This window comes from Cloeon dipterum, chromosome 1 (assembly GCF_949628265.1).
Source record: "Cloeon dipterum chromosome 1, ieCloDipt1.1, whole genome shotgun sequence".
NCBI lineage: Eukaryota > Metazoa > Arthropoda > Insecta > Ephemeroptera > Baetidae > Cloeon > Cloeon dipterum.
This window is the reverse complement of record NC_088786.1, coordinates 23,683,770-23,698,301: the sequence shown is the minus strand read 5'-3', so window position 1 is coordinate 23,698,301 and position 14,532 is coordinate 23,683,770. Positions and strand designations below refer to the sequence as shown.

Here is a 14,532-nt window from a genome sequence, read left to right as displayed (position 1 = left end):
CCCTACCTGCCCCCCATAAATACCAGGAGGCACCTGTTTTGTTTCTCTGCTCGCTTGCCCGACAGCCTATATGCGGCTACCTGCTCCCGCTTTTGTGTTATGCACCTCAGATAAAAAGTGTAATGCACTATTTAGACACGGATCTTGCGCAAAACACCGGCGTCCTAACCACACAATATAGCTTTTAACCTGTGACTATATTTTTTAAAAGATCTATGCAAGCCGGAGAGTTAAAATAATTTTAATTTCTGAAACAAAAGTTTTGGCAGTAGCTTGTGGTCAACTTTTCAATTTTAAAAGTTTATAAATACATAAATTATACGGCGGTAGATTCTAGGGAAGTGTGTCGTTACAGTTCAGAGATCTAATCTGGGTAGAACTTTTAATTAATACGGCAAAAACGGCTTGAACGACACAAAGGAGCTCGAATGTAAGAAATATCTAGAAATGATCCCATCAAAAGCAGCAGCATTTTTGTCAGTTTTCTTCCTCTGACAATGAGATTCGCGACCCCCTGATAGCGATTAACTCGCGAAACATCATCGCGAATAAAGGTATGGTACAGCACATATTAATTTAAGTCACACATGTGCTACTAACGGGTTGTACTGCTTTCCCGTATTCCTCCTAATTACAAATGAACAGGACAACGAGAGCAAGTCAAACGTTTATAAACGTATCCAATTTGAACCTCAAACATTTTTCAAATTCTCGCGAAGCAGGTATACGCGCTTAAGAAATATTGCGATGACTACGAGAAACCAATCCAATTTATTCGTATACTCTCGTATTCGTACATGCTAATCTGATTTAAAGCGAATGATGTGGGTGGGGTTTAAATTGATCAATATTTAAAAATGTAGCATTAATCGCAAAGATAAGCAAGCATTTAAATTAAAATCAAGAGTCGCATATAGAATATTGAAAAACAATTCACATGTGCACACTTTTAACATGAGTTTTGGTTTTTTTTTAAACCGGCTCATTGCAAGATAAAAAAATACTTTTTCCTAAACTTCAAATTAGTAGTTCTATTTTTGACTTTTTTAAATTCCAACCGTAATTTTCAATTCTAGGCTAATTTCGCAAAAACGTTTGCTATCATTTATATTTCTCTAACACGATAAATGAGAAAAAATATGTGAATGCCGTTTGAAGTGTGATCGATGTCCGCGTGCAGCAAGACGGGCAAAAAGCGGGTGTCAAGTGGTATGTTGGATGCTGCGAGAAAAGGCACAACGCAGACAGCGTGGCGCGTCCGCGCTGCTAATGAGTTTGTTCACACGCATTACTCTCTTGGGAATCGCATGTATGTGCATTCACGAACCACAACACACTCGTAATGACCTACTTGTTTGCACGTGTTTCCCTTGAATGCATGCGTGTGTATGTTGTGTGTGCGAACGAAAGCGAATGAATGAAAAAGCCAGTCAGTCACTTTATTTGTGCTTGTTCGCGTGGGGATAAGGCGTTCTTGATATGTTTTATTTTGCTACTGCATGCGTTCTCCGTCGCAACGCAAACAACCAGTTGACGCATTAGGCCGGATAATTAATTTTTGCCGACACTAATAAGGATGTACAATCACGCGTGTGTGACACTCTTATGTTCTAGCACGTGCAGTAGCAAAAACAGTTTCGATCTGCATAATAATAGATAGCACGTTTTTCAGCTCTAGCCAAAATGAATAAACACATATTTAGTTGAGTAACTTTTTTAAATCGTCTCGTCTGACTTGGTGAGTATAACAAGCTCAGTGTTCGAGATTTTTCACAGCCTAAAATTTAGCGATTCATGAAAGTTTCAAATAAAAGTTACTAAATTTATTGAAAAACTGATAGAAAAACACAGATGTGGTTTTATTTAGGTTTGTTAAATGAATCGATTGATGGATAATTTTTAAATTCTGATTAAATTTAAAAATTTCCTTTAAAGTTTGCTCTGGGCTCTGTATATAACATTTACAAATCTTAATCACAGAGCAAAACGCTCCACATATTCTGAATGCTAAATAAAACTTACTAGCTTTTACATCCAGATGAATCTTTTCTTGCAGTTTTCAATGTTTCCTTAAAAATAAAACCTTTTTGTTTAAAAAATAATGTAATTTATTAAAAAGATCATTAAAAGATCGGCTTGGAAAGTTTTAGTAAATTATTTAAATTATTTACCCAGCCAAAGTTGCCAAAGTTAAAGATGTAGAGATGCCACGGTGATTCACCCTTATAAACGAAATAAATAATAATGAAAATTAAAAGTGATATGAAGAAACAGTTATAACTATACAGGAAATTACCTTTAAGATTGTAATCTGCTTTTTTAATCTACTCTTAAAAATTCAACACAAACCTGAAGTTGTTAATTGTTTTTAAGAAATACTGCACATATTATTTAGAAAGAATTGAAAATTAAAATTTTCAAAATAATTTAATTGCAATCTTTTAGTTATTACTAAAGTGTTCACTGTGGTAAGAACAATTTTTCCCTTGTTGTGTTGTTAATTATCGTGCTTATTATAAGAAATCTTATAATTTTCAAAAATCAGATTTTCAAAAGCTCTTTTTCTTGAAGAAGGGGAATTCCGCTAAAGACATGCAAATATAATGAGCTTCTAAAACCAAAATTGATTACTTTTACCTTTCAGTTTCTGGCATGGTGGCATCATGTTTGAATTTGATGTTCAAGATCTCATAAATGATATAGAGGCGTGTTTAACGCACGATTTCATCGCCCGACTCGATTTCGGCTCATTCATGCTGTTTGGACAGGCCGAGGAGCGATGGTCATCAATCCTGTTTGCATTCAAACTCAAACGCCGCGGTTTCCTTTCAATAGGCGTCCTTGATGCGCCAACTGCAGACCATATCGAGCGGCGCAAAGCGGGCGAAAGGATGAAAAAACCAGTCCGCGCGCGAGATGTTTGCGCGCAAATTGCGACAGACAATTTTTCGCATTGAAATTCGCGATTGTGCTGCGTGAAATCAAAGTGCACGCGCGATGTGTGGTCCGCGCGCCGGCAGGAGGAAAGGCGTGAGAACTCAATCAAGTCGACACCCTCTGGTTTCCTAAGCAGAAGTGCCGACTGATCTCGTCGTTCATACAAAGATCACAGGCGGTCTCATAAATCAAAACGACCGGCATTTCACCGCTCTTAACTTTGCCAATTCAGCCACTTGTGATTGCATAAATGACGCGCCTTGTGCTTTCAAATTAGCCATATAATGCGCGTGACTTGTGTTCGACGCTTTTGTTTGTGTTTAGTCTACAGAAAATTTAATGCTCAAGTGTTGACAATTTAATTAAGATGAAATGAATATTGCCAGTTAGTAAGGAACTTGAGAATTATCAGGGCTTCGTATTTTAGCTTTACTTTGAGAATTATGTTGCTTTACGTTTCCCACCAGTGCAATGGCATTGATTATTTGGAACACCGTAAAAATATCTCAAATATATCTAATAATTATTTGCTTGAATAATATATTTGCGCCTTTGCTGAAGGTGAAGAAGAGTAAGCTGTAGTAGCACTCTGTCAAACGCCTAGCGTGAATTTAATTGAATGATTTCAAAATTATTGCGCAATATATTTTGACCTCTGACTCACATCCCATCAACTCTATATCCAAAAAAAAGAGGGTAATTACCTCTTACTCCTACACTTAAATGGGGCTCAAATAAATCTATCAAATTCAGTCAAATACAAAGTATAGGTTTTCCATATTCAATTTGTTAATTTATGCTTGAAAAGGTCATCATTTTATTTTTCCCACTTAAGAATTGAGATTGAAACTATTCAAAAATTAAGAAAATAAATACTGATGGGGAATAAGCAGTAATTAGCTGTAGCTTGATTTTGGATGCTTCCGTGAATTTAAAATCAGATGGGTTGGCAAATGTAAAATATTTTTTTCAACAAATCTGCTGACGAGTAATCATAAAATCTATCTATATTAGTTTAATACAATAAATCTTCTCATGACCCTTAAAACGGAGCTCTAAACTGCATTTATTTTCATCCTAAAAAGTAATGAAATCTGAACATATCCGAATTTCAGTGGAGATTAATTTCCTCTCTTGCATTTGGAGAGTTCATTTTCAGAAACGTGAACAGTGCTGAAGAGCGCAGACGAAATTCAATCTAACGCTGAGGAACGCACAATGCAGCACTGTTGGCATCTCGTTGAGTTTTTTTTTTTACATTTTGCATCAGGCAAATACCACAGAGATTCAGCTCTTGGCTTCTCACTGTTGTCGTCGTGTGCGTTTTTTCACCCTTCTTCGGTTCATAATTTCAAAAATAAGCCGCAATGAAACCAGCAGCCGCGAAAATCGACCGCAGTGGCTGTCGATCGCACAATACAACCGGTTCACCTCTTTGGATTTATCGTGCTGATTGTTTATGCGTTAAAATTCAAATAAAACTTAATGAACTGCCGCTTAAATGCAAATTTAGTCCGATTCTCTGCGAGCCGAGCTTGAATTAAACGCATAAAATATGAAGGCAAAGACAATCCAGCGATAAATTTGACTTGTGCGTGGAGAGTTTAATATCCTCTCGGCTCGCAGGAAGTCGCCTGCTCCATTGATAAATTCTGCAACTTGTTGATAAATGCGTGTGCGTGTGTGTTTTTATATGTGTGTGTGTGTGCGCGAAAATTGGACTGATCGCGTTTTGTGTTTCCCAAGGATCGCACGTGCCGCGCGTTGCAATTACCCGAGGCGGTACACGTCTCGTGTCATTAGCCAGGGTAATTGGCAGGGCAACATTTCAGGGTGCATTCCAACCAATCCAAAATGAGGCACTCGACTGCTCTTTAATTATCCAGACAAATGCCGCGCAAATTGAAGTAGGTCCTAGAGCTAGGCACCTCGTAACATCTTAAAATGAATATTTCATTAAGCAATTCTTAAATTACACGCAAAGAGTCCAAATTTTTACTCGCCTGTTCTTTTAGCTTGAAAAAATATCGAATGTTACATAACATGCAATATTTTTCGACTTTACATTTTACATTGAGGATAAATTTTTTAAAGTAACTATACGTTTGGCCTTTATTGTGTTATCCTACCAAATATTTCAACAAATATTTTTGTAGCGCTAACAAAGTTTCACTGAATAAATCAGATATATTTTGATTATTCTCTAGATTTAATCAACAGGACAGAGGTATTTTATGCATTTTTTTAATTAAGTAAGAGCCCACGGCATCATTCTTCTCTACTTAAATCAACATCTGTAATTGTCTTAAAAAAATATTCAAAATTTCATTTTTAATTGGCCCTTTATCGCACCGGTCATAGACAGTAAATAAAATGTTAAATAAATGAATATATCACTGCTTTACACACCCTCTACATTTGAAATTTACTTTGTTTACCTTCCCAAACCAAAGTGATGGCAATAAAAAATAGCTCCTCGTCTACATCATAATTGAAAGGGTTAATCTTTTTAGGCTCCTCTCTTTAATTAGAATCCGCGGACGGACGTGGCTTCATTATCACAGAGGTGGGCGTATTCTTTCATTACGCGTGCTGACATATTATCTGAGCCATTATTCGCGAAAGGGGTATTGTTGCTGTTTTTATGTCTGTGTTCGTTGTTAATCAGACGCAGGAAATGCATTTCAAGCGCAGACTTTTATGTTCGTCGGCGCGGTGCGTTCACATGGTCTCCTCTCGAAACGGAATAATATTAGTTTGCCATTGCCTGTAGCGGCAGACCTTTTATTAAACGGTGCATAATTTATTGCTTTGGAAACAGCTAGACGGGCTTAGCACGCATCAGCAGCACGAAAATTAAAATTATGAAACTTATCACGCCCTTAGCATTTGGAAAATAAACACGCAAAATCAACCTCAGCTAAAAAAAAATGCACTACACTTTAGAAAAAAAATAGAAAAAGATCTTATAAATCATTGTGAGATATTAATATATCTAAAATACTGGCTGCCCAATTCCAAGAGATGGTAAAAAGTGGATAGTTTAGTGACGAAATGATCAAATAGCTCAACAGGTTGGGAGGCGCACCGGCGCCGACTCGTCGTCAATAGCTGGTTTTCGCACCTTTCCAGCGGATTTAGGGAAAAATGTCTGGCGTTTCATTAAAAGACATCGGGGCGGGGAGGCGAAAAGATGACTACATTGGTCCCAAGCTCCTTTGCGGCCACTCGGGCCACATGTTATCTACTCGGTGGTGATATTGGGACTCGGTGAGCTCATTGCTCACGGGATGTGCTGCGCAGAGGTTCAATAAAAAGTCACAACAAATGCTTCTTAAAATTTCGAAAAGTGTGGTAACGAGAGAATTTTAGATACTGCTCATAATTCAAGACGAAGAAAAATAAATTTATCAAAATTGTATTTATTGCCGATTGAATTGACTTTTTGAATACATAGTTAGTTTTGGATTGCAAAGCATTCAAATTTTCTATTGTTGCTCAGCAGCGATAGCTTGAGAGAAGCGTAACCCATTTTCAGTTTGTTAGTGGGTGTCAGACTTCCGTCGATAACACCCCCCGTCAAATCTCAGGAAGGGTACAAAATCGAGAGGCGTGCGTGATAGGCGGCCTCCGGCGCGGAAATCACACGACGACTCACTTCCTCTCAAAAAACTGTGCATTATGCCGCGACAATTTGGGCAAATTTGTCCGACTGGAATAAACACAAGTCTCCGAAAGGGAAAAGAGCCACCTTACCAAAAATGGAATAAAAAGCGAATCTGCTTGCTACTCAAAGCGTTGACGTCTCTTCTTGTGTATGTTTTTCCTGCTGTTTGTAGAAATTAAGTGGCCTTGGTCGGGCTCCAGCCGGAGGCTGCTGGGCTCATGCTTTTTTTGGCATCAGCAGCCGAAAAGCGCGTGCAATACATTATATGCTTTCGATTTCGCCGCTCTCGGTAGCAGAGAGAAGCAATATAAATGTGGAAATAAGGGTAATAAATTCATCAGCACGAAAAATTTTCTTCAAGAGGAAATTTACTACCGTGCTTCGATCTTCTTCTATTTTCTCTGTTAATTTATGCGCGAGAGCTGCATGAATGCATGTGTTATGCCTTCTGGTCAATCTATTTTCCACAAAAATGTATCAGCGGACCACACACATCAATAACACGAGACAAAAATTGGTCGGTTGAGAAAGAGAACGCTATATTCGATATGTAATATGAATAACAAATAAAATTATTTTGAACTGTAAAATAAGTGCTAAAAGTTGATGGCAAATCAATTTAAATTTTTTAAATCTCCAGAAGTGGCAATAGTTGGTAATTTCATACCATTTATTTTCAGGGTAGATTTGTTAATTGTTGAGTTTTATCTGTCAGAATATTTTGTTCATTAAATTATATTTAAATGAACAAATCAAGAAAAATATTTTCAACACACACCCGGCAGCTTAATGAATCCGGAAGACGTAAAAATAGAAGCAAATCTAATTTTGTGAGATCTGATTTTCAGTATCAGAAAGTAGACGTCTCTGGATCGAAAAATAGAAATTGGGTGGGTGTCCCGCCCGATCAATAGACAAAAATCCACGTCAGTGAGAACAAAAAATTCACCGATAAACAGAGACTGCATTTAAACAGTGGAGGTGTGCGTGTGCTCTGAATTTAAACCAACCGACAGCACGTCTGTGTTTAATCGCGGCATCAAATCGTGAATAATTTATTTAGATAGCATTAAAAGCTGTGCCAAAAAAGCGACTACGCAGCAGAAATAGAAACGCCGCGGCTAGACGTCGAGAGTGCACTCTGTGTGAGCAAAAAGCAAAATTTATTAGACTGAAACACACTCAAGACTTATCACTGATGCTTTTTCTCTTCGATTGAACTATCAAGTGGAGTGACCAATTTGGAATTTTTACAATCAGAAATGTTTTGCTTGAGTCAGCTGATTCTTATTATGTTCATTGTGTTCAAATTTTAATCAAAAATATTGAAAGTTTACTTATCAAGACTTTTATGTAATTTATTGTTACAGAATAACAGATGCCGACCGCTTGTTCAATACGTCATATGATTAAATGCACTTTAAACTAGATATTGTGTACATCCCCAACAACTATAGCAAAATAGTTTTATGCTGCACTGAAGCATAAACACGATACCCAGCGATTCAAAAATTATTGTTACAATTTTATTGCGTTTTGTTAATTTATCGAAACTACTCAATACTTTTTGCATATTAAGCCCGCTGTAGCGCACTCATTCTTTTGTGTAAACGCATCAAGGCAATCCCTATTCATGGCTTATGCGCTATACACAGACGTGTGCGTGTCTTATATTGTTACGGCTTCATTTACTAAACGTCAGTTTGCTCTATTGCCAAATTTAAACTTCCAAATAAGCAGAGTATTCCAGAAACCTGCTGGAAGCACTATACACACACGCATTTGGAACTGTGCACAAAAATTGTACCTCAGGGCGGGATACTTCCGGGAATCATTGAGTTAAAACATTTTCACATTCTCTATAATACTTTTTACTGTTGAAGCTATCTGCTATCAATCGAACGATTGGGACGTTAATTTACCATTGCAGAAGTATTGAGTGCCCTATATTATAATTGTGTCCAAATCAACATAATTACCTCTTCATTCCGACATTTATTAGCGAAAATATTATCTTATATGTATATAGCATGTTTGCATTGCAATTGGACACTATTTTTTCATTTTGAAATATTGTTTGCGAACGTTCAAATTAAATGAGCAATAAGTTTTGCAGATTGAATTTCGCAGTCAAAGCAATAAAATGTGATTGTTTATTTTGGATCTCGTGATCTTGAGTTCTGTCACATCGTGTAAGTTATTTTGCTTAACAAACACCGGCCGGCGTTCCTTTTGTTCCAGACGGCGCGGCAAATGGGCAAATAATGAAATAAATAAAATCGCTCTCGGCGCGCAGAGAAACCGCACGAGTGTGGTCGGTCGGGTCAAAATTTCAAGAGTGCGCTCGCGATTATGCAGGCTGCTGCTGGGCTGGGAGGACCGAGCGAGCGCGGCCGAGGAGAAAAATGTATTATTTCAGTGCCGCGCGGCCAATCCATCACCTGACTTGCATGTTTCATGCATCAATTCCTCGATTATCCCCTCTAATAAAGGCGCGCGGCTCTCTCGTAATCCGCGTCCGCCGCGGTCATTAACGCGATTTTTTTCGCCAGCCAACTGTCAGAATTTATATGGCAAAGATCATCAGCGTCGATTCTTAAGGCCGGAAAGCGAACTCAAAGCCTATGATGCCGCGCCAATTACTTTCACGCGATAGACTGACCGCAGGCGCGAACATAATTACCAGCGGCGAGAAAAAGCAGCGAGAATGATATCGAAAATAACGAGCCTATAATAATGCGGTTAAGGCCGAGACCAAGAAAATAAACCCTTTTATTTCGTTGGCCAAAAAGCGAGTTGTTTTGTGCGACACGCGAGAGTATGTTACTTGAATCGCCAATTATTTTTGGACTGCTGTCTGTCCGTGAAAAAAATTTATTGTCCTCTCTCTGATGCGCGGATTTGACTTTCAATGCGCGTGTATTACGAATTCAAACGCGCCCACAACTTACAAAATTAGATGCAGCAGGCGCAACAGAGATGATTCAATGTTTCCTTCGGGCGTCGGCTATCAGAATTGAAATTTACGAATAATGCTATTTGACATGCATTTATCCACCGACTAATTCTTTTTTATGCTAGGGAATTCATCATCTTATCGTTAAATCAAAACATCAAGAAACATTCTTTAAAATTGCTGATGGGGAACAAACAGGTATAAATGTTACGCAATGATACCATATAAAAGATAAAAATGTTGGTATTGTTCTAGAAATTTGCGAAATTTTTCACGATTATTCTATTTAAATTTTCAAAATTTCTACCAAATTATTTGCCTCCCCATTTTGAGAGGTAAACCGCTTTTAAATCGTTGTAGAGACGTTGCACTGTTGCAGTTACCTTTTATTTAGAGAGACCCAAAGCAGAAAAAAGCAGAGTGGCATTCACCCTATCGATCAACCTCACAGAGGGGAAAAGACCCCCGCGTCGGCTGCATGCGGTGGATGGTCAGAAGGCGCCGCTCCTCGTTTTCCACGCGATAGCCGGTCTTTTGAGAAGTGAAAACGTGACAAAGCGTGTCAGATATTGAGAGGGCACGGTGTTGGGAAGTGGTATAGAGGTTGAAGCACGAGCAGAAGCATTACAGTTAATATCAATGGGGCCTATTGAAATGTTGTTGCTGGTCAGCAATTCGTTCTTGCGATTAGTGTCAATGGAGCAAATAAAATCCATGAAATTTGGGCCCAGCGAGCAGGTGAAAAGGGATGATGTTTCTTGATTTTCGCTGTTCTTGCAAAGTTTGAATTCGCGCTTATTAACTATTTTATAAAATAAATATCTTGCAAAGAAAAATGATCATGATTTAAACAGCGTCTCAAAGCATATCAATTTCAACTAAAATTTAAGCGTAGTACAGTTCAAACCTATGCCGCTAGATTTTGGGACATTAAGTTGAGTGTGACCGTGCACGTGATTTAAGTGCGTTGAGGATGAGAAAAGGATCGCAGGAGGTCTCTTTGTGACCGCAGGGCCGAAAAACATCCCTCACCGCCCAACGCACATGGTTAGCAAGCCGAGAAATTACTCTCACTATTTCCGACGGACGGACGGCCAGCCTGCCAGCGCTTGTGTCTGTGTGATTATACAACATCTTTTCCCATCCTCTCGGCCGCTTAGATTTCATGCCCATCTTTTTTCTCTCATCCTCACACACATGAGCTGCTGACTGAAATTAACATTTCTTCTTGGAAGGTCGTGCGGCTGCAGGAAAATTTGCTTGCAATTAAACGCGACCCTTGTTTTAATCTTTCGCCCGCCCGGGGTATTCTGGCGAACATTCATGCGTCGACGAGTATGACTGATGTGTCAATTTAATTAGGATGTGCCTTTTCTTTTTGGCCGGAAATTAAGTGCCGTCGGGTGTCGGATGGAATTATGTGCTAATTGGTTTCATTCGCAGCTTCTAGAAGATGGAAACATCACCGCTTCTGTTCTTGGGATTGCATATTTGAATTTTCTTTTTAAAATTTTAATTGAAGTGGGTGGAAAAAATAAATTACTTCACTCAAACCGCTTAGCTGAGCAATAAATTTATTTTTAGATTTAAAAACACATTTATTTTTAATGCGATTTAAAGTTAATCAATTTATAAGTGAACAACATATTATTGCAGAATTTGGTATAACGAGGAAGAAAATTACCAAGGATGATAAACAACACCATTGAAATCAAATCTCATTTACACAGATCGATTTCGGTACAAATTCCTCTATGAAGCAGTAAAAGTTGCAACCTCCTAAAATCTCTGCAACACACCCCACAGCAAAAATCGCGCCAAAAAAGCTCCACTCTTCATTGAGAGTGGTGAGAGAGAAGAAAAAAAGGGGGCTTACCTGAGATGCCGGTGAAGGTCCATGGTGGACGTAATCCCTGGTGATGCTGGCTCGCCACCTCTCGCCACCGCTCGAGACACACTGACTGCGGCCACGGCCGGAGCAGAGATCCTGAGAGGACGCTGCGCCTCCGTGAGACGCTGCAGCCCCCTCCCTCCCCCGCGAGCGAGCGAGCGAGCAGGCGAGAGAGCGAGCACCCCCTCTCCTGTGCGCTCGGCAGGCACCCTGAAGCCGACCTGACTTCCTCCCGCGTGCACTTGCGGCTCTAGCCGTTCGGGTTTTCGCTTCTAGCAGCCTATCGCCGCGGCACCGACAGAACAATAGCTGAATTAGCATTTTGCCCTTTTTTCGTGCGTGTCCACACGCGTTTGCGGCTAGTTTTACGCGGCACGAAAGATGCAGACCTAATGAGTGGCATTGTTATGTAAAAATTAGATGCATGCTCGGACAGTGCCTTTATTTTTCTTGGAAAACACAACAATTTAAATGTTTGACGTGGGAAATTTTTTTGCTCCACGGTGGATAAATAAGTTGAATTTAGGCATGATGAAGCGAATCTTGCCCGCGAAGTTTAAATATACTTAAGGACGGATGACTAAAAACTTTTCTGACCTTCGTTTAGCCAAATTAAAATAAAAAAATACCCGTATCACATCGCTAAAACTCCATTAGAGCCAAGTTGAAATCGTGAAATAAAACGAATAAATAAAAATCGATTGAAAGATTATCCGCGTTCGCATATTCTGCAGAAATGATATATATTCCAAATGCTACTCACAAAAGCTTGAAAATCCGAATTTATTGCATTTAAATGTGTAGCCAAGAGCGAGAAAAGCCGTAAAAAATAGATTGCTAAATAATCAATCAAATATTCAATCTCGTTGTTAATCTGTGCTTTCTAAATTATGCAAAGCTTTTGAACATGAAAGGGTGTTGTTTATTATAATGTTAACAAACAAATATTTGCTTCTCTGGAGGAGCGACGCGACAAATTTCGTTCTTGTCGTGGGATGAAACCAAGTGAAGCGGCAAAACGCACGCACTACAGGTGCTTTATCTGCGGCGTCGCTTTTAATCACGTGGACCCTTTTCAGCCGTCCGCGGAACCAGATACATTTCCCGTCCTTCTCCAAATATGTATAATAGGCCAATAAGCTGGCGAGGAATCTTTCGTCTTGGTTACAGAAGAACTCAAAAGGCGTTGGCCTGACACTGAGCAGAGCTTGTTTCTCATGCATGCGCGCCGAGAGGAAAGTAGTTTTAAATGAAAATACCGCAGCATCAGCACCGACGGCGGCTTTTCTTTTCGTATTTTTATCTAGCCGCAGGATCATCTCATTCGCGGAGCGCACTGGCATTTGATAAAGGCTGAATTATGACCATTCACGGTGGCGGCAGCGGCGGCGCAGCTCAAATAGTCCGCGCGAGTCAGTGAGACCACCTGTTTTTTGGTCTTACTCCTCTCTCTCTCTTCTTTATGCGACTCTTCTCCACGTGAATTCAATTTAACGCCGTCAATTGTGTCGGGAATAACTGCTTACGCACTAAGAATAGGAGATAATGTAACAAATCTCATTGCTGTGTCATCATAGCGCAACAACGCCGGAAGTTTCCATTCATTTACATATTAAATTGTTATTTATGTGAACGCACGAGTAAATATTTACTAAAAAACTCTGATATTTTTTAAACTCTATGGAGCACAGCAGCTTTGCTCCGTTCGAAATATCCGGCTGATTAATTTTCAAACATCCGTGACGGTCCTCGAGAAAATTGATAAGAATGAATCAAGCGAGCATTGCATAAGCTTAATTTTGAATGGCTGAATTTTGTTTGATTTGATTCGTGAATTTTCTGTCAAGAATGGTCAAAAATAAAAGGTTATTACCATTTGGATCAAATTGAATTGTATAGAATATAAACGTCAAAATAAATAGTTGTGGCACTCTTGTTCTATTGTAAGATGCAGCCAATGAAGGCAGAAGCAGATGTGAGGTTGTCATAATTTTTCAGATTTAAAATTGTGAAGAACGTAATGCCATAAATTAAATTCTATCGTCAGGAATTGAAAAGATGCCAGCTTATTTTTAAAAATACCTTAAATAAGCAAAAAGGTATCGCAACTGAATTCTTGTCCGCAGAATAAAGTTTTCAAGGGTTCGCTGCGGTCATCCGATTCATAAATCAAGATACAACTCAGTTCAAATTGCCGGGTGAGAAAGAAATGTAACGCTATGTGTCGCAATTGTATCGGCAAAGTATAAAAAATAGAAAGGGGTTAGTGGGATTAAAAATATAATATGTATAGTGCATAATTTGCGCTACAAAAAACAAATCGGTACTCATCACTCAAAGTAGGTAATAGTTCCATTTACATCACAGTTGTTGGCGATGTTCTCCTGCTGCTCAAAATTGGTGGTCGCTGTGGCTGCATGGCGAGGATAAAGGTTGTCGTCAGCAAAGAGGACTCAGGATGTAATCTAATTAAATCTTCCCTTAAAAAGTGAAAAATGAGCCTCTTTCACTGATTATGCAAATGACTTGTGTAAAATTCCGCAATGCAAAAGGAGAGTTACTATTCACTAGTTGGATTTTTAATACATATCATTAATATCATTAATATTATATGTAAAAGTAATATAATTATATAATATATTATTTCCGTATTATGGAAATTTGTTTTCATGTCCAGAAGGCAAAACTAGTTGAGCAGTACATATCCTCAGAAATTTGGAAAAATAAACAGAAAGTTAATTTAATTCATATTTTTCTGTAGACAATTCACCCTTGAAATATCAAGCATGAAAAAGTTACAAGCAGCCTTTTTTCAAACTCTTTCAAAAATTTAATCATTGAAACCTGCTCAATATTACTGCCAACGTAAAGAAACTGGATTTTATAGCGTTATTTCGATATTAAGAAAATTGTAGTTAATTTTATTAAGTCAAATTCTAATAAAAATACACTTAAATGTGTTGCATCAAAAGCAATTGTTAGTTACACAAAAGTACATAAAAACTAGCTGCCTTGCTCCAACAATGGCGCAAATGCACAAAAGAAATTCAATTCTCCAATGAGAAAACGCAATAGGCAATC

At 38.6% G+C, this 14,532-nt stretch overlaps 1 protein-coding gene across 6 annotated transcripts in view; it reads right to left on the bottom strand.

The window, feature by feature from the left end:
* The window catches only part of Ppn (Papilin), a 37,752-nt gene extending 26,183 nt beyond the window's left edge, over nucleotides 1-11,569 (bottom strand). For all 6 annotated transcript variants that reach the window (XM_065476196.1, XM_065476201.1, XM_065476200.1 and 3 more), the window contains exon 1: nucleotides 11,437-11,569. In XM_065476196.1, the coding sequence (XP_065332268.1) occupies nucleotides 11,437-11,459 (23 nt within the window). In that variant the 5' untranslated portion in view covers nucleotides 11,460-11,569. The remainder of the gene's footprint in view (nucleotides 1-11,436) is intronic.
* Between the last annotated feature and the right edge of the window lie 2,963 nt (nucleotides 11,570-14,532).